The sequence below is a fragment of the Mastacembelus armatus genome, chromosome 1, assembly GCF_900324485.2.
Source record: "Mastacembelus armatus chromosome 1, fMasArm1.2, whole genome shotgun sequence".
Classification (NCBI taxonomy): domain Eukaryota; kingdom Metazoa; phylum Chordata; class Actinopteri; order Synbranchiformes; family Mastacembelidae; genus Mastacembelus; species Mastacembelus armatus.
In genome coordinates, this window is record NC_046633.1 from 18,610,245 (window position 1) to 18,634,135 (window position 23,891).

General features: G+C 39.5%; 1 protein-coding gene across 2 annotated transcripts; it reads left to right on the forward strand.

The window, feature by feature from the left end:
• Window positions 1-725: 725 nt before the first annotated feature.
• Window positions 726-20,620, forward strand: nt5c2b (5'-nucleotidase, cytosolic IIb). Of its 2 annotated transcripts, XM_026304025.1 has the most exons (18): window positions 726-931; window positions 2,394-2,513; window positions 7,324-7,397; window positions 12,404-12,521; window positions 12,818-12,913; window positions 12,994-13,085; window positions 13,211-13,268; window positions 13,886-13,979; window positions 14,182-14,235; window positions 14,401-14,484; window positions 14,706-14,747; window positions 14,863-14,970; window positions 15,232-15,298; window positions 15,372-15,542; window positions 15,854-15,905; window positions 16,251-16,311; window positions 16,683-16,859; window positions 17,196-20,620. In XM_026304025.1, exons 2-18 carry the CDS (start codon window positions 2,413-2,415, stop codon window positions 17,469-17,471), a joined length of 1,725 nt encoding a protein of 574 aa, XP_026159810.1. In that variant the 5' UTR covers window positions 726-931; window positions 2,394-2,412; the 3' UTR covers window positions 17,472-20,620. The 2 variants fall into 2 exon arrangements, with proteins under 2 accessions (XP_026159810.1, XP_026159811.1); XM_026304026.1 differs by lacking the exons at window positions 726-931; window positions 2,394-2,513; window positions 7,324-7,397; ... (1 more) ...; window positions 12,818-12,913; window positions 12,994-13,085 and having other exon boundaries at window positions 13,724-13,979.
• Window positions 20,621-23,891: the final 3,271 nt, after the last annotated feature.

The window sequence follows — 23,891 nt, forward strand, 5'->3', positions numbered from 1 at the left end:
ACCAGTCCATCACAGGGCAAAAATGACTAGAAAGAGATGTAAAAGGAGTAGGAGTTGACATAACAGACACAAAACAACTACAACAAACCACGAACTGACTGGAAGTCATGTGGTTGCTCAACCTGCAAGTCTTTTTTCAAAACGTTTAGGAGAGGTGTTGTTGTTGTTTTGCTTTTACATGTCTGTGAAGATTTACCTCTGTGCCCAGGGGCCCAATGTCTCCTCCTCCATCCATGGTAGCAGGTACATTTACATTTAGAGTGTACTATTTCTGTACTTTAATAAGTTTTTGGAGACAGGACTTTTGCTGTAATGGAGTTTTTTTTTTTTTTTTTTACACAGTTGCACTGATAGTTTTACTTATAAGAAAACATGGCCTTCTTCCAGCACTGACGGTATCCATCACACAGTACAAATATGTTTGTCTTTACACTTGAGCAGATGTGAATGTACAACGTGCAGTCAGCAAAGACCAGATCAGGACTCATTTTCACTGTGTAGTTTCCACACATGCTGATCTGACGTTTTAGTGTAGCTTGGGCTGATCAAGTGTGAGCGATCTCCCCTGAGCGCTGTTTATTTCTTGCAGCAAGATAAATTAACGCCATTGTTCCTGGTATCTGTACCTTGATGCAGTCAGCTGATAACGACGTCTTGGAGTCACGTGTGTGCGCCACGACTACACAAAGCCCCACCTCATCTTGACAGACAGATGTAAACCCCGCCCCCCGGACGTCTCAAAACAACAGCTGGCAGCAGAGAGGAGAGAGAGGCACGGTTAGTGGGGAGCGGAGCAGACGTCTGCTGCTTGGCTTTACAGAGTACACATCAATCCTGCGAGAAAACCCGCAGCACAGGGCTCTTCTGACTTTTACCTCCAGCCCCAGGGCGCATGCTCAGACTGACGGTGCAGTGCGGTTCAGGAGCTGAGGTGAGTAACACGTATCGACACCGGGAAATACCCGGACTGTCTCTGTGCTAACGCGTTAGCTGTGCCCGCACCACCTCTGGCTGCCCTTCGTGTCAAAGATATGAAATATAAAAGCAGCAGGACAGGCTGCAGGCTGTCTGTGTGGGCTGTTAGCGTTTACATGTCCGACAATGACCGACCCTGTTAGTTATCAGTATGGAATGAACCGTGAACAAGGGCTTCCTTTGCTTTTAGCTTGTTAATGCACTTTTACAGTAGCTAGTGTCTGTGCTGAGCTGAGTAAATCTCCACATAAACACAGACGGATAACACTTCAACACTAATGACGGTCTGACAACCAGGGACAGACGTGTGGTGCTGCTGCAGCAGACATCCACCCACTCTCTCCTAAGGCTGGCCGCAAAGCCTCTAGTTATGTTCAGCTTTCCTTTTCCGGATGTCGTTTGCAGTGCGTTTGTTGCGCAGGCTTTCTCGATGTTTAGCAGTGACTCCTACCAAACCAGAGCCCACGGGACCCATTCATACCTGGGCCAAGGTGTCATAAACTACAGAGTCTACAAGCCGCTGGCTGTGTTATTTCTAGTGTACCTGCACATATTCTCCTGAATGTGAAGAAATAAACATGCTGATGTGTTTCTGACTCTCCTGTCAAGCTGTAAGATGACTTTATGCTTTGCTTATTGACAGCTCTCCCCTGTCTCTACGTGTGCGGCTCATTTGCATTTCTACCAGTTTACCTTGCCCTTACCCCCCCTGACAGTAGGAGAGTGACAGATTGTTGGCATGGGATTAACAAAAGACACAACACTGTCTGTTAAAACTAAAAAACCAGACCCAGACTAGTCCCATATTCCACAGTCTCTTCTTGTTAGAGTGTGATCCAATACATTTACCAATTAAGGATTTCATCTTGTCTGTGTATATATAATACGGCTCAGTCACATAATCCCATGTTAAATCATTTTGATGGGCCTTTGGTTTGGTTTTGCTTCTGGCTTAGCTCTTTGCCTTGTGAGTGAGCGGTAGTGTTTTTGTGCCAGGCTGTGTTACCATAACACGATGCATTAGACTAGGTTGCATCTTGTTGATTTGTGACCTCAGTAAACTGGCCCCTTACACATGTCACATGCTCTGCATGAAAGATTCCTAACTGACTGAGGATAATTACACTGTTAGGTCTTATAGTGTTGTGATTTACTCAGCAGCAGAAATACAGGCTGCTTAGATAACAGCTTTAACATCTTCAAAGTTTGTAACAGTCATGGTTTAAAATGGCTGGAGCTTATTTGTCATCCAGTAAATGTTGTTTGTTTCTTCAGACCAAAATATCCAAAATTAACCTTCTGTTTATCACTATATTAGTCATTTTTAACTGTTGTGTGTATATATATTGTTTTCTACCTTGACATTCAGTGGCATACATTGAGCCATATGCCATATGTGTTGCTTCTCCTCTCCCCAGACACTGAAAAGTTTTAAAAATGACTACTTCCTGGAGTGACAGACTGCAGAACTATGCAGACTTGCCTGCTAACATGGATGGCCTAACAATGAAGAAATACAGGAGAGAGCCCTACCACAGGTAAGAAATACATGGGAAGGTTCAAGGGAAAACTGCCAACCTTTTAAATACAGTAACTACATGCAAATGAGACACACCTTCATTTTTTGCCATAGGCGGTGCAGCTTAACAAACAAACTGGCTTTTCAAGAGTGAGGCACAAAAAACATGGAGTACAAAAACTAAACACCAGTAACTCCATCATTAGAACCTGCTTAACTATTGTTACACCAACCTGTAATGAGCACAAGGTCATTATGTTATTTCTCTGAAGAACAAATCCCAGTAACCACACTTGATCATACACCTGTCTTCAGACGTTGAGATATTAAAGTCACCACTTTTGGACAGTGGTTCCCTGAGTTAATACAATAGGAGTTTAACAGTGATTCAGTTACTATTCATATATGGTATATATATTTCAGTCACTTCTAGCACAACTGTGAAGGAAAGTAGAAAATACAGAGTAAGCTTACAGAAGTGAGTCATATAAGCTAAAGTTTTTGCTTAAATAGTTGGTATTAAACTTGCAGAAAACATACAAAGACATACTGTTCTGCAGGAGGATGACTTGCAAAGTTAAACAGAACAAAGTATAACATAAAACAGCCTCTTGTTTTCAAAGATTGCCATGTTAGTGAATTTGAAAGACTCAAAAAAGCTAAATGAAGCCATAATTATGATATGGCTGCCTTTCAGTGATTTATTTTACCCAAGGCCAAAACAAAAAAGCTGCATAACCTACTGTTAGGGCAGAAAACTGATACTTAAAGCATAACTGTCGCTGCTTTCCTAGAACATTTAATCTGTACTGGGGCTGTGTTATTATAACATGGTGAAATGTCACTGACCAATCAGATCACTTGCCTGTAACAGTTTTTACTTTTACTGGCATTTACTGGAGTTTACGTCACCAACATCAACCCAACAATATACTAAGTTTAATTTCCTGTACTGCTCTAAAGACAAATCACTTAATCAATCCTTAACAAGAGTTTCTATTATATCGCATTTTGTGCTTATTCATGAATGGCTGCTCCCATTTCAAATTCCTTCTCATTTGGTGATATAGAGCACTTGAAAGGTCTCTCTCTTCATACAAGGTTGATGGGATTGTCCACTGGGTGTGTTTTTTTTATCATTGTTATGCAAAATTCCTTCCTGCTTCATGTAGAAAATGTCACCAAACTGTTAGTCATGAGAGTGAGTGTGTGGACATGTTAAAAATGATCATATAAGGCTTTAATATTTAGTCAAAATTATAACTATTACCATTAATAGTTAATGGTAATTAATCCTCCAGGCATTAATCCTGTGTTTTAGCATTTGTTGACTGGAAATTGCAGAAATGCTGGTGTAAGCAGGAGTGTGTCAGAGAAATAAACCATGCTGTTGTTTAATGTTTGCCTTATCCTAAGGCTTGTCTATCCACTGGGTACAACTGCTGTTCCACACCATTGTTTAACGTGCTCAGAGTTTATGAAACTGTCACTCATCTATTATCTGTATGTGTGCTGCGCCAACATCAGTCACCCAGTCCATCATGGAGCTCGCATCTCATGGACAAAGAGCATTCCTTCAAAGTAAGAGCTCTGCTGAAACTATTCAGTGACGGGGCGAGCTGCGTGTCACATAGCTGAAGGCTGAGAACTCTGCCCAGCAGAGATAAACTTTTTATCACAGCGAGTTGAGTCACTGTCTACATGAGATTAGAGTGCAGTGGAAAAAATCTGGCAGATTACTGCACAGCTGCACTCTGATGGAGTAAAAGCTGTAAGGGATTCTCTCATAGGTGGCCCATGTGGGCTATTTGGAGCAATCTGTTTATCAACTTTGAGGTTGACTACAGTAATGAAGTCACACCCACTGTCAATATGGCTGAACTCAGGAAAGGTACAGGGTTTCTAAATTCATGGCTGCATGTATGACATACAGGCATCCAGCAAAAGATCACATGTCAGATGACAACAGCACAACAAAATAGAAAAGACTGAGATTTTAAGCTCTCACTGGACAAGGCTTATGGCTGCTCACTGCTGTTGACAGTGAAGATGTGCAATTGTTTTATTTGTTCAGCGGTACCTCATCTTTAAACAAGTCATTATTTTATGGATGCAGAAGCCTTTGAAAGGTAAAATTGGATAATTGATTACCTGCATGAACAAGCATTAAGTACTAAATGTTTAATGTTGAATTTTAAATGCCAGTTTATTATTCATGTTTTGAGTTCACAAAAAAAAGTTTAATTTGTGCTTGAACTTGTCATGCTTGGGTCATATGAAGGATCTATATGCTGTTAACTGGAAGCCCACAGATTTGAGTTTTTCGCCTTTAATTTTGATGGGTGAATTTAACCAATTCAGTCTGAACAACCCCCAAAAACTTTTTGGGATTTTCTTTTTTGAACCTTTGAAAAGTAAAATAATTCAGTGTTGTAAATGTGATATTTAAATTTTGATACCTATTTTTGTTGAGATTCATTCTCACTAACTGGTAGTTAGTTGCCTTTTTTTGTCAATGACATCCATTGGATCCAATGGATGTCATTTAAATAAATGGATGCAAATGGCCTACTTCTGGGTAAAGTTGAAACAGTTCAGTTGATTAATTGATATTTGGCAATTGATGAGTAGATCAAGACATTATTGAGCAAAAAATCCTAGCCAGTTCTGAACATTTGCTGGTTTTATTAGTCTTCTGTGAGACTAACATGATTATCATATCATTGTGTTTCAGACTGTTGGTCAAAACAAGACATTTGAAAACATCATCTTCAGTTATGGGAAATTGTGATTGTTGATTTCTGTCACTATTTTAAGAGCTTTTTTGGGCTAAATGATTAATGAAGAAACTAATCAGCAGATTAATGGGTAATGAGCCTGATCATTAGCTGTCAGCCTACTGTTAGTGTTTAGCAATGTGAGCAGCTGTTGTTTGGGGTTGGGGGCGTGCTTGATTCTACCTGACTTGTGATGGTTCTGGATGTCTTTGAGGGCCCACAAACATGCTGCACAACAACAACCCTGACTGACAGCACACAACAACAGAGAATGACGCGGAATAGCCACAATCATTTTTGCAACAAGTCAGAAAATTTCTGAATGGCAAGAAAGCAAAGAGAGAGAGGGAGGGAGGGCATTGTTTGTACGCCAGAGCTGCTCTGTGTTGCTGGAGCAGGGCAGACCAGCAGAGAGTCAAACTGAGGTTTAATTTTGCACAGAATGCATCGCCAGTCATCTGCTGGACAAAGATCTAAATGGGAGCTTGTTCACTATGGATCTGCAGCCAGGTATTTAACAACTGATTTAGAAGTTGGTGAAGATGAGTAGGTCATTGTCACAGGTCAAGTTACATCTAAGAGAATCTCACGTTTGAGCTTGGGCACTGGATTATTGTGGTAGTTTTTCATTCAGTATGGGATTTTTGATTTCCCATTTTCTGATGTACAGCCTATTTCTAGTATAACCAAATATTTACTTGTGTGGAAATATCCAGGAAGACAGTCCCACATTCAGCCCAGTCACAGATGGTGAAGATAAGTTATATCGGTCTGTGCTAGCAGTCAGAGTTTAGCCAGCGTTATGTAAACACTGTATATTGCTGTGGCCACAGTGCACCCCCAGCCTCCTGACTGATTTACGAGGCAGGATAGTAGAGCTGGTCCCAGAAAGATTCTCATGTTTAAACTTAAATTTGTAGGTTTTTACTCTTGCAGCTTTGTTAACATTCTGTGGTTTAATCTGCCACTATTAGTAAAAGTTATTTATTGTGCTGCAAAGTTGTGCAATGCTATGCCAGAGTCTTACTTACAGTATATATATATATATATATATATATATATTTATTTACACTGAAACCTTTTATTCAGAATGTTGTCAGTACTATATATTTAAGAAAAATGTACAACGTGTTTCACCGTGCTTTATAAACCACAATTCATTTTACTTTTCCTAAGCTCAGAGAAGCACCATCCAAATTTTAAGACAAAACATGCTAGCAAGAAGAAAAAAAGTTCTAACATATGTGTCATTGAGTAAACAAGCACTCTACAACCAGCAACCGGTGAATGCCTAGAAAAACATCTACAAATAGTTGTCGTGGCAGAATATTTTGGTGATGCTATGTATTGTCCTGATATTGTATACAATAAGATGCTAAATACGTTTATAAAAAAGTAGTTTCAGAAATATGTGCTGAGCATTCAGTTACAATTTGGATTTGACCAATCTAGCCCTGTGAGGCATTAGTAAACACATGCCAATGTTCTCTGTAATGCGAAACGACATTGTGCTTTAAAGAGGATGTGTTTCTCAAAGTTGTTTTAATTGAAAACACAACCCTGGTATAGCAAAAAACGGATGGATGTCCTCCTAATTTGATATGAGGCCAAATAATTATAATCTCACATACATTATTGGGTAAAATGAATTGTTTTACATAGTTTCTGTTTTTCCCTCGGGTTCTTGTTCATGTTACAACACATTTTGACAAAAGTATATAGAGGCACAATAAAAGATAATCACATTGCTCAAAGCTACTTTAAACTATCTTTGTTCATTGTGTTGTCTTGGTTTGAACAAAGCACATCAATTACGTGAGTCACCCATTGAATAGTAGCAGCACTGTGGTACATTATCTAATTATCCTTTTCTTGTAGCTACTGAACAGCCCTGCTATACCCCATGATAGGACCTTTCAGAAACAGCTCAAGTAAATATTATAATAGCAGGGAGAATAGTATCTTCTTGTTGATTCTGCTCAAATAAATACTAATCAAATTGTCAGTGATTGTATTCCATCTAAAACATTGATCTCAAATTGTTTTCTGTAGAGTGTTTGTCAATAGAAGCTTGGCAATGGAGAAGATTAAGTGCTTTGGCTTTGACATGGATTACACTTTAGCAGGTAAGTTGAAACACATTCATCTACCTTATCACCACTAGAGCTGAAACCAAACACTTGTTTTACTGTTTTAGTTGATCAACAGGAATTTTCAGGATTGTTTGGGTAATGAAGTAATCAATAAAGTCATCAACTAAGGCTAAGGATTGAGTACTAAACATGCTAGTTTCTTGTCTCTTAAATGTGAGGTTTTAAATGTTTTTATAAATTTCTGATTATTTATTCAATGTTTGTTTTTTTTTACTTTTAAGACAGTTTTGTGGTACTATTTTTATATTAAACAGGTTATTTCAACATAATAAATCAATTTTTGTTTTTTAAACTTTCCTTGAACTTGTGTGTTTGGTGTGAATGGTAAAGTCTCCTGTATCTCATGTTTTCAGCTTCTACGTTACCATCCCCCCAGAACTGTCACTTGCCATCCACAAACTATTATTTAGGTCAATGCTGGTGACATGCTGAGCACACTGCAACACTGAGATAACAAAATGTTAAGCACAGCATCTTCTTTTTCTTTTTGACCAGTAACCAGGCCAAAAATATCCTGATTTTTTTTTTTTGAATGCAGCTTTGTTCTGTGACTCAGCCCCAGTTTATGGTCTCTCCATCACTATAAATAAATCTATCCTCATTTTCTAAAGCAGGTTACGTTTGTTTATTGAGTTCACTGGAGAAGAGGGGGATCACTCGTAGTCCCCGTCAGGCTCTGTGTGCCTATCCTCGTTCAGAGTGTGGAAGATTTCACGGACGCTCAGCTGTTGACATGGCCCTCTTTATGGACGCTCGTAACCAAGTGTTAATGTTTGCTGAAGTGTGGCTATCATGTATCTTTGGAGGGTGTTCAGGTTTTGACCACAGACATGTTTCATCAACTTTAGAATGACTCCTGCTTAACCATTGCACCCGGCCGACTGTAGAATTAGTTTTTAAGGGGCATTAAAGGGAGTTCAGATATGCTAAGTACTTTAAGTATGAATTTTTCAAAAATGTTTGACATTTACATTGCGTACAGTCAGTCGCTGGGGATTTTTCCGTGTCATTTAAACTAAAGTAGCTATCCCAAATTATCTCAGGAGCATAATAAATAGCAGAGTTAAAAGTTTGGAAAAGAGAGAAGCTCAGATGAAACCAGACACATATGGTATTTTTGTTCATGTAGGTGTCTATGGCTCATAGTAAGAAAACACATCAAGGATAATACTGTGGGCAAAATTATATTTCACCCCCTTACATCAATGTGATGATGTCTGTAATTTGCTGCATTATCTAAAAAAAAAGCAGCTTCAGTCTCATTCAATATTGATATTTTGAGCAGTATGTTTGCTTGCCACCTTCACAAGTGCAAGATGTAAAGCTTGATATCTGTGTCCAAAGGTCAGAAGGACATAACCCACCATTAAATGCCATTAGTTTATACCACTGATGCGCTTGCGATAAATTTATCGATTTTAATTCAACACTCAAACATACAAAAGTCCAAGGTTAGGTTTCTCAGTTTCAAGTGCCTAGTAGTGAAACATCTACAACTATTACATTCACATGTCAAACATTTGTAAGATTTTGTAAACTAAATCAACATTGTATGAGACAATATTGCCTCATCTGTTCTTTGTTCTCCTAAAGGGAACTCATAATAGCCTGCAGAACATATTGCTCAAGCACACATGTAGGCCCAGATTGCATTGAGAGATCATATGATACAGTTTGGCCTAGTTTTACAGCAGACTTTTGGCTGGAATGTAGGTCCCTGAGGCTGTGCTGAAGTTTTCTCATTTTTCCACAATATGCTTGATAATGCAGTGCTAATCTGTAACAGAAGCCTACATTTGCATGTTAGTGGCCTCATATAAATTAAGACAGTTAAGGTGTTTGCTGTAATGAAGACTCTTGTGTGACATGGTTCAGATAATGTCCTTCTTTGTGAGACACTTAATCTGATTTGGATTTAGTGGTCTATTAGTAGTGGGGTGCAGGCTGTTTACCCTGTATTAGGGGTGTATGTTTCATGTGGGCCCGAAGTGACCTGCCCTCTAAACTCCACAACGGCACCACACATCTCAGCTTTTGGATCAGCAGGAATATTATTATCTGGCAGCAAGCTCTTCAGGGATACAAGGTAACAGATCCTTGAAGCTAAGGCCATTTCCTGTCTCACTTCTAAGTAGACGATCATATGTGTTTGTGTTTGTGCATACTGACAGCATGAGATATACAGTATGAGAGCGAACTTACAGCAGCAGGGCAAGGACCAGTAACAAACAAACAGGCAAGACAGTCAGGGTCATAGCAAACAACAATAACACAATTTTCAGACTGTTGTAAACATACGTTTCGAATAACATCTGTTGATAATATTAGCTCTGATGTCTTATTTACTAAAACATGACTGTAGTCTCGATCCCACAGCTACAGACCTATTAGTACTAGGCTACTACTCAAGCATTCAAACTTCTGACATAGTAAGGGCACCGAGTATTACGTGTGAGGCCATGGTGTCGTGTTTGTGTGGCATTTTGAAGAGGAACTTGTCTGTTGTTCAGAAGTCACCTCTCTGAAAAGAAAAACAGGAGTTTGCAATTATGGTCAGTGTTTTATTTGAAAATTCAGAAGCGAGGTTATTTCGCATGTAATGTTTTCTGTGTTTTGTCTTTTTTTTTTTTTTTTTTCTGTTTGTGAAGGGCGTGAAACGTGTAGGGTGACGTTTCAAAGCAGTGCCGCTGGTCAAACTAAACAAGTCCTGATAGAGCAGGACTAGCAGGATAGAGCAAACTGTTAAGTTTTTCTTTTAGTTTTAAACTCTTGTTAAATAATATCAAGATGTTTTTTCTTCAAAATTCAATATGAACATTTGTGATAAAAAATACTTAACATTTGAAGTCAGTGTTTGAGGGGCTATAAAGGCATGTTAATAAGATCATTTTCGTTTAGTTTTTTTTCTTAACTAAATACTTCATGATGTTTTCTAACTTTACCTTTTATTTTTGCTTATTAAGACGTGCATTTAACAACTTAAGGTTTAAAACCAAGCTTTCAATGGCTTTAAGGATTGCTAGTAAAATATTTATAGTTTAGTTTCTCACTAATTACACATGACTTGGTTATGAGTAGTTAGTTAACTGTGGCCTTTAAAGCCTGACTGTACTACGGTCTAATTATTATGTAACAAAACAACTTCCTGGTCCTAAATGACAAGCCTGACTCACTTTTTTATAACCTATAGATTAGATACATTTTATATGTTATGTCATAAGTTGAATGTGTGGGTGGAAGAACCACACCAGTGTCTCAAAGTCAACACGTAAAGAGAGCCACCCACTGAACTAAAGACAGCGATGGTGATGATAGCAAAGGTGACAGAGACTGGAAACTGCTCCTAAAATAGGTTTCTTTATAATGCCTCAGAGCTTAAAGAGGAATATGACGAGTGGGTGGGTGTAGGGGGCAATTTATTTGACATACACTACTGGTCTGGGCAGAGGGCCCAAACCCTCAGCTTTCTGGGAGACCACAGCGCGAGGATAAAGAGGGAATAAAGGGAGAAGTGTGAATTGCAAGACGTTACGTGATTATAATGCAGAAAGAGGCTCAGGCTTTCAGAGTAGGGGTGTCAACAAAAGGACAAAGCCTTGTGAATTCATCAGCTTTGCTCTTCCTGTAACTCAGTGCATACACATTATGTTTCTACATATAACATTGCACTAGACAAAAGTGCATACTCAGATTTTGCAGCGTGGGACATAGATGTTTTCCTGTTTTGTGCTGCAGTGTTGTTCCCCAACTAACTGTCCTCTATCTATGCTTAATCAGCCAGCATTACTTCCCTGCCAGGGGCCTCTTGCACCCCACTGGGAGTGTAGAGAGCAGGCAACACCACCAGTGCATTTTTCATTTTATATTTATAACTTCTGGCATATTGTTTTCCTGGTGTCAAATATCATTTTAATCCTCTGTCAGGCTTTTGTTAGCCTAGCATCAACCTGTGTTTACTGTGAGAGCCCACCCCTTACTTGGTCTTGGTTTGACCCCAGGGTAGAAATCTGGGTCTGGCAGTGACATAGAGGGGGCTTGTCAGTCTCAGGGGGGCACATTAGAGCTGCTGTTGAAAGTTGAGCATTTTTTTTATTTTCACACCTGATCCAGTTTCTTTGTAGGTTTACCAGAACATGTAGGCCCTTGTTGATAGAATGGAGAGAGAAGGGCACTGGGTGCATTTATGTGGGTGGTGGTTGTGCTGGCTGGGTGGTGTGAGGGTCCACTGAGACTGAAAACATGCTATTAAAATACTGAGACGACACTACTGTGCTACTGAGGTAGCCTAAGTAAAGTCACATATGTATGTTGTGTAACATGAGCGAACTCCACTGACTGTATGGCACCTCTAATGAAATGTTTGCTATGTAATCACAGGCTACACCCACAGCTCATGTTCTTCAGTCGCATGCATCCAGCGTTTATGTAAAATGTACATGTGTGCCACATGATAGTTTAATGGCTGATAACTCAGTACATAGAGTTAATTTTCCACAAGGTTAAAACAAGGTCCCACTGTGGCTTTGATTTCACCTTTTATAAAAAGTTGTATCCATCTGGACAAAACCATGACATATGTAGTTTGCCATGTTATTGACTTGTTTTTTATACATTAGATAATAAATTTGTTCAAAGATATTCAGCTTAAAGCTTAACATTTAATTAATTATCAAATATTATGTTGGTTATTTTTTGTTTTATAATTCAATTGTTTTATCTATGTAATGGCAGTAGACAGTAAGACATGCCCATCACAGAAAACAATTTTGAAAGGACTGCTCTGTCTGAAAATAGAATAATTAATTACACTGTTGTTTCAGCTCAAACTTGGTCTGCAGCATTATGAAACAGCAAATTCTCATATTTGTGAAGATTAAAATTAATTGTGTTTTTCCTTTTACTTCATAAGTAACTAAATAAAAGCAGTTTGAAAAGTGATGTCAATTGAATAACTTTTTGAATACATCTTTTGTTTCTAGTGTACAAGTCACCGGAGTATGAGTCACTAGGATTTGAGCTCACGGTGGAACGTCTGGTTTCCATTGGTTACCCCCAGGAGCTGCTTAGCTTCGTCTACGACCCATCTTTTCCTACCAGGTCAGGCCAAACACTGCCCAACATGTGGGCATCACAGTGGTGATGATAGTCATTATGCTACTGGCCAACTGCTGCTTCCAGTGTTTCATCTCTTATTGTTTTAGTCGCTTTAACCTTCTAATCTCAGCCAGTGTAAGGGACTTAGTGAAAATACATCTCAGTTTATCCTAACATTAAATGTAATCCTGTTACAGATGACAGCAGTTAAATGCCAGATGTTATGCTCAAGACATAAATTAAAAACATTAGGCTAATTTTGTATTCTGGACTTATACAATCATTTCTTTTATATTCAGGGGCCTTGTGTTTGACACTATGTATGGAAACCTGTTGAAGGTTGATGCCTATGGTAATATTCTGGTCTGTGTGCATGGATTCAACTTCCTCCGAGGGTGAGTGACAGCAAATTCTACTGTTTGTCAATGTATTTGTTTCTGACATTGTCTTGATGAAGTGTCTTCACTTTTCTCAGCCCCGAGATCCGTGAACGGTACCCAAACAAATTCATCCAGAGAGATGACACAGAGCGATTTTATATCCTCAACACACTCTTCAACCTGCCAGGTAAGGTCTCTGAACTCTGATGAAATTACAATGGGACCGTTGAAAAAATGAATGTACTTTAATGGAAGGTTAAGACAAGTGTCATCCAGTCATTGACAGGTCGTCTGTTTTGTCTTTCTTCACAGAGACCTACCTCTTTGCTTGCCTGGTGGATTTCTTCTCCAACTGTGACAGATACACAAGGTAAAAAACTCTTAGTTACACAATCTGTCAAGCAACAAGTGTCTGGGTACCGCATGGTGACACAATGACAGTTGCAAGCCAAGCGGGGTCAAGAGCAGGCCCTACAGCATGGGAGGGTGCAGGTGTCTCAGCTGCTAATCTCAGCTAATTGTTGTAAAATGGAAATGAAATGACATTTCAGTCAATGAACCTGTATGTCTGTCTTTTTCTGTAACAATTAATTCATCTCTGTCTTTACTAATGGTAGAAAAGCATGGACTCTTTTCAGAAGGAGATAGGGATTACAAATATTTTCACTAATTATTTATAGAGAATAAAATCTTAATATAACTAAGAGATAATGTTTTAAATGTTACCATAAGGAGCTATAATAATGGCCTGTAAATTTGTTGAGAATGTAATCTGGAATGGCTGCATGTCCTTTGTCCTCTGAAACCTGGTTGTTGGTCTTTTAGGGGGAGATTGCTTTCCTGTTTGGCTGGGGACCCCTCCAACAAGGGAAGGCTATCCCATTTAAAAGCAAACAAAAAACAAATGCCATGTTTTTGAAAACCTTCTGTAAAGATGTGGCCTTTGCGACGGCTGTGTACGTGTGTGTTTCTGTTCTTCTCCCCCAGCTGTGAAACTGGCTTCAAAGACGGAGACCTCTTCATGTCCTACAAGAGCATGTTCCAGGACGTCCGTGATGCTGTCGACTGGGTCCACTTCAAGGTAAGACACGTTTGATGTGCCAAGGTAACTTTATGTGGACTTCATATTCATTCTTGAATAAACCACCACCTTGGAGTTCGGTTGGGGTGGTGGTGCCTGATAATTTCTACTGAACCATCACTCACTGGACTGGTTGTTGTTGATAATTCATGTAAATTTAGAATTTCAGTGGTAAGTCTGACTTTTCTCTCTCTCCTTTCAGGGCACTCTGAAGGAGAAGACAGTTGAGAACTTGGAGAAGTATGTAGTGAAAGATGTAAGTAGTTTGTATTCATCAAGGATGCTACAAGTGTACTGCGTTAGAGGACACACACACACAGAGTATCACACATTCTTGCTGTGCTTTGCGAAGAGGCTGGTTTGTAAAGATGCTTTGAGCAGTTTTTTTTTTCTTTCTTTTCTTCTTCTCTGTTCCCACCAGGGGAAGCTGCCTCTTCTGCTCAGCCGAATGAATGAAGTAGCCAAGGTTTTCTTGGCTACCAACAGTGACTACAAATACACTGATGTGAGTAGATGTGTGCAGTTTAAGTAGATGCTTCACTCTTTTGGGAAAAACAGTAATTAGGTCATTAAGACAATGCAGGGATAAGACGAGATGATTAGGAGTTCTTCTCAAGATCATTTTTACAGAATTTCTCCAGTCCGTTGGCAGTGGTAGAATATGTAATAGGTTAAAACACTGCTGTATTTGACTTGACCTTCAGTCTGTTTGTTGTGTTCTCACAGAAAATCATGACCTACTTGTTTGATTTCCCCCATGGCCCCAAGGTACTTTCCTTCTCTTTAATTATACTTTGAAATCTGTTGATCATAGACATGAAGGTGAAAGACATGTTTTTTTTTTGTTTTAATGTGTGATTCACTTTCTGTGTATCCAACACAGCCTGGGACCTCACACCGGCCCTGGCAGTCCTACTTTGATCTGATCCTGGTAGACGCCAGGAAGCCGCTCTTCTTCGGTGAGGGCACAGTGCTCAGACAAGTTGACACGGTGAGCAGACAGACAGCACACATCCTGGGTAGATGATGTTACCAATAGTGGAACAAAACCTGACTGTCATAGCTGGAAATGCTGTAGCATTTGTTTTAAGCTGCTGGCAGTCTCATGCAATACATGTAGAAGAACCAGTGGAGTACATATATGAAAATGTGCTCTAGCATATGGCTTCATTCTTGTTCATGAAACAGACTGTGCTGGTGCTTTTTTCCAGGGTTCTTTTCACCAATCTGTTGTATGTTTTATTGATTTCAGACAACAGGACGTCTGAAGATAGGAACCTACACAGGACCTCTGCAGCATGGGATAGTTTACTCTGGAGGTAAGACCATTCATTCACTGATCAAGTGTTTAGCTGTCTGTAGCCAGAGTAATGTCACATCATTGTCCTTTAGGTTCATCAGACATTGTGTGCGACTTGCTGGGGGCCAAGGGGAAGGACATAGTCTACATTGGGGACCATATCTTTGGAGACATCCTCAAGTCCAAGAAACGTCAAGGCTGGAGGACGTTCCTGGTTATACCTGAGCTGGCCCAGGAGTTGCATGTGTGGACCGACAAGAGCTGTGAGGCACAAAACAAACACGTTGACATGTGAACACAGGGTTGGAGACACAGTGTCGAAATACTAGTATGACTTTTCTATTTCCAAGTGCTGCAATCAGGGACCTGACCTAGAAAAGCAGCTGCATTGTCAAAACTGCAGGTTTCAGGAAATGTAAATGATGTTGTAAATGATCAAGTAGCAAAGATCGTAGAATCAGAGAGTCCAAACTAGACATTTGATAGTCTATGTAGTGTTTCAGTAAGAATGTGACTAAAACTCTTGCACATGAGTACAGAGGGCACAAGAATTCATCCTTTTCTTTTTTTCCAGCCTTATTCGAGGAACTACAGGGCCTGGACATTTTCTTGGCTGAACTCTATAAGTGAGTACAGTGACCTTTAGCCTCATTTTTCCACTCCCTTCAACATATCCCACCCCCTCCTTGTCACTGGTTCTGCTGCACTTTACTCTGTGCTGTAACAGGGCCTGTTTGTGTGCATGTGAGCACATTTGAGAGAGCACAACGGGGTCGACAGAGTAAAGTCTAAAGGGTCTACTCTTATAGGCTGCCTGATCATCAGGATTAATGGCACTTATTCGTTTTTGTTATACTTGAGATATACTGAGACACAGAAACATTTCCTTCCAAAACAACACAGATCTCAAATCCTGTCTTCCCCCACCTTCTCTGTCATCCTCACCGTCTTTCTCCCCTGTCCTTACTCAGACATCTGGACAGCAGCAGTAATGAGAGGCCTGACATCAGCACTCTTCAGAGAAGAGTCAAGGTACGACCTTAGATGTCCCCCCCCAGGAGACCTGTCCTCCAGTCTTTTAACACTGGTGCTCAGAAACAGCCCAGTTATCAATGCCTGTATTTACATTGTGTCTGCTATAATCTAATCATTAACAGTAATCATCTCCTCAAAAAGCCCACTCAGTTGTTTCAGGTTGTGCTGTATTACTTGTGGTGAGGTAACTGCTGACATAGTTGTGTTAATAACCAACAATATAACAAACAACCGTCCTGAAATCCCAGGTAAAGATGCTGTACTTTCTAGGGTTAGGATAGTAAATCATTTTCAAAGTGGGTAACATATCCTCGCCACAGTTTTTCAAGCTCACCAGTGACTTGTCCTTTTCTCTTTTTGCACATTAGAAAGTGACACACGACATGGACATGTGCTATGGCATGATGGGTAGCCTTTTCCGCAGTGGCTCCCGACAGACCCTGTTTGCCTCCCAAGTGATGCGTTATGCCGACCTGTACGCAGCCTCCTTCATCAACCTGCTGTACTACCCCTTCAGCTACCTCTTCAGAGCTGCTCATGTACTCGTGAGTATCTGAATGTAAAGTGGGGAAGTGGAACAAAACCACATGCATCCACTGTTACAGCCACTACTTCACTTCACTGATACAGACATGAACGTCTTATCTTATATCATTTAAGATTCTAAGTCTTGACAAGACTTTTGCATCTGTAGATGCCAGCACAGGACACATTTTCCACTATTCTTAGATTTCACTGGTTAACTGACATACATATGTGTGTATTGCTTTTCTAAAACACACTGGCAAAAGCCCTATGCCAAAAATCACTGACTAAATTAACTGCCTCTTCCAGTAATTTTGCTAATTTTGTTTGACAATTTGTCCTTCGTCCAAACCCAGATGCCCCACGAGTCAACAGTGGAGCACACCCATGTGGACATCGACACAGAGTCACCACTGGCCACACGCAACCGCACCCACTGCAGCGACTGCAAGGACCTGGAGTGCAAACGCAACCAGCTGACCCGCTCTTTCAGCGAGATCAAACCTCCCAACCTGTTCCCCCAGACCCCCCAGGAGATCACTCACTGCCATGATGAGGATGATGATGAAGAGGAGGAGGAGGAGGAGGAGGAGGAAGAAGAAGAAGAAGAAGAAGAAGAGGAAGAAGAGTAATAAGCTTGAAATGGAGATGAGGGACATGTTCCCATTCCTGCCTTCTTATTTTTTCCTGAATGTTTAGTGATCCCACTCTAAATGAGGCAGGGAGTTAAAATATCTCGTGTGTGTGTGTGTGTGTGTGTGTGTGTGTGTGTGTGTGTGTGTGTGTGTGTGTATAAACAATACTTCATAAAGTTGCCTTTTTGGCTGTCATGGTACACTTAACTCAATAAGTGAAACACTTTTTGGCAAATTTATGAAAGATGATATTTTCCCATCGATCATGAAGGTTTAATTCTAGCTGAACAGGTGGACTCCAACTGTATCCACATCCTAATATTAATTAAAAGAAGTATTTCAAATTACACCCAATGAAGTGTGCAAAAGGTGATCCACACACACACAAGCACACATACTGGACATTTCTGAGGAAGGACCAGTAGCAGAACAGAAGAAGACTGTATGCATGCTTGGTCAACAAAACCCAACCTCTTCTCCTTTCATTATGAAAAACACTTCTATTGATTTGATTTAATTTTGCTATTACTTCCCCATCAGACAAACACAACACAACGTAAAAATCATAAACTATTTTTCAACATGTTTTATAAGCTGATGTTTAAGACCTGCTGGTGGAGTGAATAGATACGGTCAGTAAACTAGTTTTAATCCTAACAGTCCTGCCTTGCTGACGCAGTATGCACATTACAAACAAATGAAGACTTTTTCACATTTTTTGATGCAACATGGGAACAACATTGAGTTTTTTGTCTGTTTTGTTTCACTTCATCTGTTCTCATCATTATAGAAGAGCAATGTGTTCTTGCTTGTATGCAAAGGTGTGTGTGTGTGTGTGTGTGTATGTGCACCTGTAAAAGTAGGCTCAGACTGTAGCATCCTCAACGAATGAACAGATGAAGCACAAAGTGGCATTACACTGTTGAATAACCAGATGAATTTTTTGTTTGGTTGAGAGAACATGTTTGTGGTACCCGCTTGGCTGTTGACGCAGTAATGTAACAGTATTTTATGCCGATTGTCTCTATGACAACCCTGAGCTACAGTGGTGTTTTTGTAACAAACTACAAGGTGAATGATTATTCCATTGTAATGAGCACATGGGTTAATGCCACAGTTACAGTAACTTGCAGTATTTTTTCAGCTTGGCTGGTTAGGTAGATTACATTTGACTATTTGAGAGGGTTTTATTTTGAAAATGAGGATGTACAATACAACAAAGTTTTGAACAGCAACAAAGAAAGATGTGTGACTTGTAATAGAAGCATGAGAGCAGCCTTCTTATGCAAACAAAATTAATAAGGCTTTTTAGGCTACACAGCGTACGCTCAGAGCAGTAGGTCTGCGTTGCTTCAGACTGTGATTAGCTTTGCTTTGTTTAGCTCTTTGGTGCTGGGGCTTTGTTTGATGTTGTGATGTTTATCCTCTGACCCAGAGTTGTTGGCATCATCCTCGGATTGGGGGTCATGTTGGCATGAGATGTGAAGCTGAGGGTGTATCATATTCTTGTGCTGGGCCTCTGAACACTGTGAAGTGACCATCGCATCATAGAGCTGGTTGTTGCTGTGTTACTAGTTCAGACCTGGATGAAGATTGCTGGGTTTGAGCACTTGACTTTGCATTTGCTTTGAACTTTACAACAACTGACAAACTTGTTTTACCCTTAAAAACAACTTCAGATCTTTAAGGACTTCCTTATAATGATAAATATTAAAGAATACATTAGAAACATCAAAATAAAAAAAGACCTTTGAGCTTTTTTAGAGTTAAACATGATGTAGCTTTTAGCACATGAACCCATGTGGTTGTGGTTTGGTTTCAGTTGCATTCTGTGCATTTCCATCAGTTTTTATGATTCTGTTTATGCACAAAATACTTGGTGAAAATACCAGAAAAATGTCTAAATATCCTAAAAAAGTTTTTCTGCTTGGCTGAGGTGGCATAGTTGGTATGCCAATAATAAAACAAATCAGCATGGGGAAAAAAACAAAACAAAAAATACTTTTGAAGTAACTAAAATTGTTGCAACTTTGTCAGAAAAGTGTGTTTGTGTAGGACTCCATTACTCATATTACAGATCTGATTGAGAAAGATGAGTTTAGGGCCCTTTAGCCCAGGTATCACTGTAGATATCCAGGACCCCAAGAGAGCAAAAACGATTACTTGATCTGTTTTTTTTTTTTTTTTTTTTGATATGCAGTGTGTCTTGTATGTTAACTTTTCTCATCTTTATATTAAATCTTGACATATTGTGTTAGCTCAGCCTGTTGATTTAGGTCACAAAGGGAAGGAACATGCTGTCTACCTTGTGCATCATTTTTGCTTTGGCTTGATATGGAATGGAAAGAGGTGACTAAACTTTATGCCATGGTTCAGAGGATAAAACTTTGTAGGACATTAGAAAACTTACAACTGTTTATTATTTTTTTTTTTTATTTTACAAATTATATATTTGTATTTTCAGTCTGTGTTTTTGTTTCTTGATCTTGGAATAACTGGATATTCTATACGAGGCAGCTGCATAAGAAATGGTCGACTGTCTTTACATAATATGCATGTGAAAATAAGCATATCTGTCCTACCATGGAGGTTATGGTAGTGTTGGTTTTACTTTTTAGGAAAACCTTTTTAGACTTTTGCCATTGTAGTTTACACTACAAAAACAAAATTGTAAACCTACAAATAGAAAAAAGCTTACAATGAAGGGAATGTGAGTAGCATGTTAAGTATGTAACCAAAATGTTCCCATGAGGTTATTTTTATTTTTCTAACATAGTATTTTTTAATGGTCTTGGTTTATAGAACTGTAAATAGACCTGTTAATTTTCATTTACCGTTTTCCGAATAGCATTTTTGCTCATTTTTATATAGTACCACAGGATTGCGTTGCTCAGAACTAACAAAGCCTGGAGAGCAGTGCTGGGAAATTTTTATCCATTGTGATGCCCAAATTGCATCCACACAAACAGTCGGTGCAGAAACAGTCAACTTTCCGTTTTTTAAAATATAGTAATCTTCTGTTTTTATGCTTATTAGTTTATCTTTTGCTGAAGTGTTTTGTTTGTTTCCAGAAATTGTCCTACACAACTGACATTGGGGTAAATTACATAAAATGTAGAATAAAGTTAGTTTTTCATACTTTTCTAGTTCTTCTGTTCATATTTTATGCCGTGGATCGAGGAACCTTTAGAAAATGAAATTTGTGAAGAAACTGTGTTGGGAATGGGGCTGTGGAAAAAAGCATGAGCTGAACTGCATTGCTGCATGATGAGCAGCTGGGTTTGAGTTTACTGTAAACAGTGGGAGGAGCTGGGAACTGCAAACTGCACAGATATAATTTAATATTAAGAAAGAAGAAATTGGATAAAGAATGTAAAATGTATACTGTAAAAGCTGATTAAAGGGGACTCGATGTGTGAAAGCTTTGAATTGATGTGTAAAAAGACTAAAGGATGTGAACCGTTTAAAGTTAGAAATGCTAGAAAGTTTCTACTTGAATGTATGAATGGGTGAGACAAGGCTGAAGGCAAGTGAGTTGGAAGGTTTCTCTCATACTAGTCCACAATACAGTAGTAAAACTACAGTGCTTCATAATGGTAATGAGAGTTAAAATTGCATGTATAGCCACAAGTATAATGGCCGACTAGAAAAGCTTTGAATAAAGGCAGTTCGTCTGGATGGGTGATATGTTGGGACCACACTGTATGTATGCATGTGTGTGTGTGTGAGAGGTTTTGCATGTCGACATATGTTTGAGTGTGTCGTGGCACGCATATGTCTGCATGCACTTGGTATTACTCACACTGTGGGAACCAAACAGTATTTGCACACACTGAGGGAGAAGCTGCTGGGAACAACTTGGGGTCCAGTGTCTTTGCCATTTCAAGATATGATCAAACAGCAGGGATCAACCCACTAACCCATCAGCCTGCTGTACCTCCTGAGTCACAGCCACCCTGTTAAACTTGCTTACACACTCACAGTGTGGGGACCAGATGCTCGTCCCACCATGTAACTCCCTGAATTGTTATGGGGATGACTGAGTGTCAAGTTAGTGAAAGGTTGGGGTTATTTTTAGGGTTAGGGTAAGGCTTAGCGTTAGACAGGTAGTAGTTAGGTTTGAAAATTACATGCATTGATTTCAGTGAAAAAAAATATTAATCAGAAAATGCTGAATAGTCTTGGACTGGTGACCTGTCCAGGGTGTACCCCTGCCTTCCACCCAGAGAGAGCTGGGATAGGCTCCAGCAGATCCCCGTGAGCCTAAAGAGGAATAAGTGGGTATAGATGATGGATGGATGTTGAATGCTTTGTAAAAAGTATGAGAAAAGTTGTCAGGCATGTCCTGAGCTGAATATAGAATATCGTGGGATTGCTTGCCTACACAATCCAACCAGTAAGACAGAAAGACTGAATGTATCTAGAACTTAATGTTTTTATTGACTTAACACTTACATAATAAAAAAACATTTCTTTTCCAAAACTCCAGCAAAGGGTTTCCTCGGTTCCCAGACATTTACAGGCTGTAAATGTACAGTCTGTACAGGGGATGCTATACCACTGTGGTCTTGATGGGGAGCAGGAATGAGCTGATGCAGCATGTGACACTGTCTTTAAACTACATAAGGGGAAAACTGTATGTTCAAATGTTGAACTATATGTCACCTTTGGTGAACTTTGGTTTAGAGCAACAGGATGATGGAGTGCAGAAACAGAAGTGCTAAAATCTGGCCTTGCAGTAGTGAAGTGTCATTAAGTCAGTGAACGAGTTTATGAATGTATTTAATCAATAGTATCTCTGCAGTTTGCTATTGATCACAGCAGACCAATCATGACTTTATCAGTGAAGCCTCCAGTGGACTGAGAAACACTGTTTTGTACTGCTTGAGTTATGATTATGATTTGAGAGTAGCATGTGTTACTTGTTAATAAAAAAATAAAAATCAGGAGTCAATGTTCAGACCCATTCAGACACAGTCCTAATTCATTGCCAATAGACTTGAATGACATTATTACATAACGTTTGTCACACAGAGCTGGAGGTTGTGTGTGCTGCTGTAGCTTTTCAGAGTCAGCCCAGCAGAGCTGCAGACCTACAGTACTGACTAAATGATTGCTGGAGATATACATACAAATATGTTGGATTCAAATGTGTCGAAATGTCTGAGCTCAACTTTGGATCTGTAACAGGCAGACTCTTATTTCTTCATGCAAAAGTCACACAGTCCCAGTTTGATTCCTATATTTAGTAGTTGTTTTTGTTAAGCATACCAGGAGCCTCTTAGAAAAACAAAGCATCGGCAGAGTTTTAGATTGAGTACACTGAGCCACTGACTGTGTTGTCTGTTAATCATTCACTTTTTTATTAAACCACCAGCTGGAGGAGGCAATGGGAATGTTGTCATCAGGTAGACGAAGCATTATGCACAGCACACAGGTACAATAGCAGCATTGACATGGGCAAAAAAACAGTTAAAGGCTGGCTTGAAAAGCATTTACATAATTTAATGTTGATTCTCAGCAGAGGATGGAAAGTGTGAGAGAAACAGAGAGAATGTGTTTATCTTCTGTCTGACAGAATATTAAAATAACTCAGGCACAGAGGACGCTTCCCCTGGTGTTTCCTGTTGTTCATTTGGACTTTTGAAATGTCATCGTGCTTCTTAAACCTCCGTCAGGCACTGAGATCCCCCAGCTTGTATGAGCATGAATGTGACAAGCACAATCTTACAATCTGATTCACTGATTTATCTGAGGAGTGATTGTTCCAGAGCAGAGTGGGCCTGATGCAAAGGAGCACTTCCAAGTAAACAATAACAACAGCAAACAGATGCAGAGGATGCAGACATAGTCTATGTCATACAACAAGGACAGGCTGTTTGTTCATGTGTGCTGTTTCTAGTGGCTTAATAATACGCACGCACGCACACACACACACACACACGCACACGCGCAGAGTTAAGTGACGAAACAGCGACCACCAGTGGTTGCAAAGTACAACTGACTGTTAAAAGACAAATTCAGCTTTAGGATTCTTTTATCTTGCCAGCAAAGTGGCAACCAACCTGCTAGCATACAGTACATCTCATGTTAACGAACAGGCCTGGAAGTGGAATCAAAAATAATTTTAGAGTTAAAGAGTTAAAATCTACACCTCAATAGATAGAAAATACACAGAATTATTGTTCTCATGTAGCTTTAGGAAAATTTTTAAGCACACGTACCGTATCTTAAAAGTCATTCCTGTCTTTATGAGGTAATAAAATAAGGGCAAGCAAGTAGTAAAGAAAGAAATTTAAAGGAATAGTTGGACATTTAGGGAAATTAATTTACGTTCTTGCTGAGACTTGGATAAGTTGATTCCACTCTCACATCTGTATGCCTTACCGTAAAGGCTGGAAATGTGGGTAGCGGACA

What these genes read in the sequence shown, in the direction of transcription:
- nt5c2b (XM_026304025.1), top strand. Translation starts at nt 2,413, where the DNA reads ATGACTACTTCCTGGAGTGACAGACTGCAGAACTATGCAGACTTGCCT. An exon ending in TGTGTGGACCGACAAGAGCT is followed by an intron (nt 15,543 to 15,853) that starts GTGAGGCACAAA and finishes CTTTTTTTCCAG; the next exon opens with CCTTATTCGAGGAACTACAG. An exon ending in TTCTTGGCTGAACTCTATAA is followed by an intron (nt 15,906 to 16,250) that starts GTGAGTACAGTG and finishes GTCCTTACTCAG; the next exon opens with ACATCTGGACAGCAGCAGTA.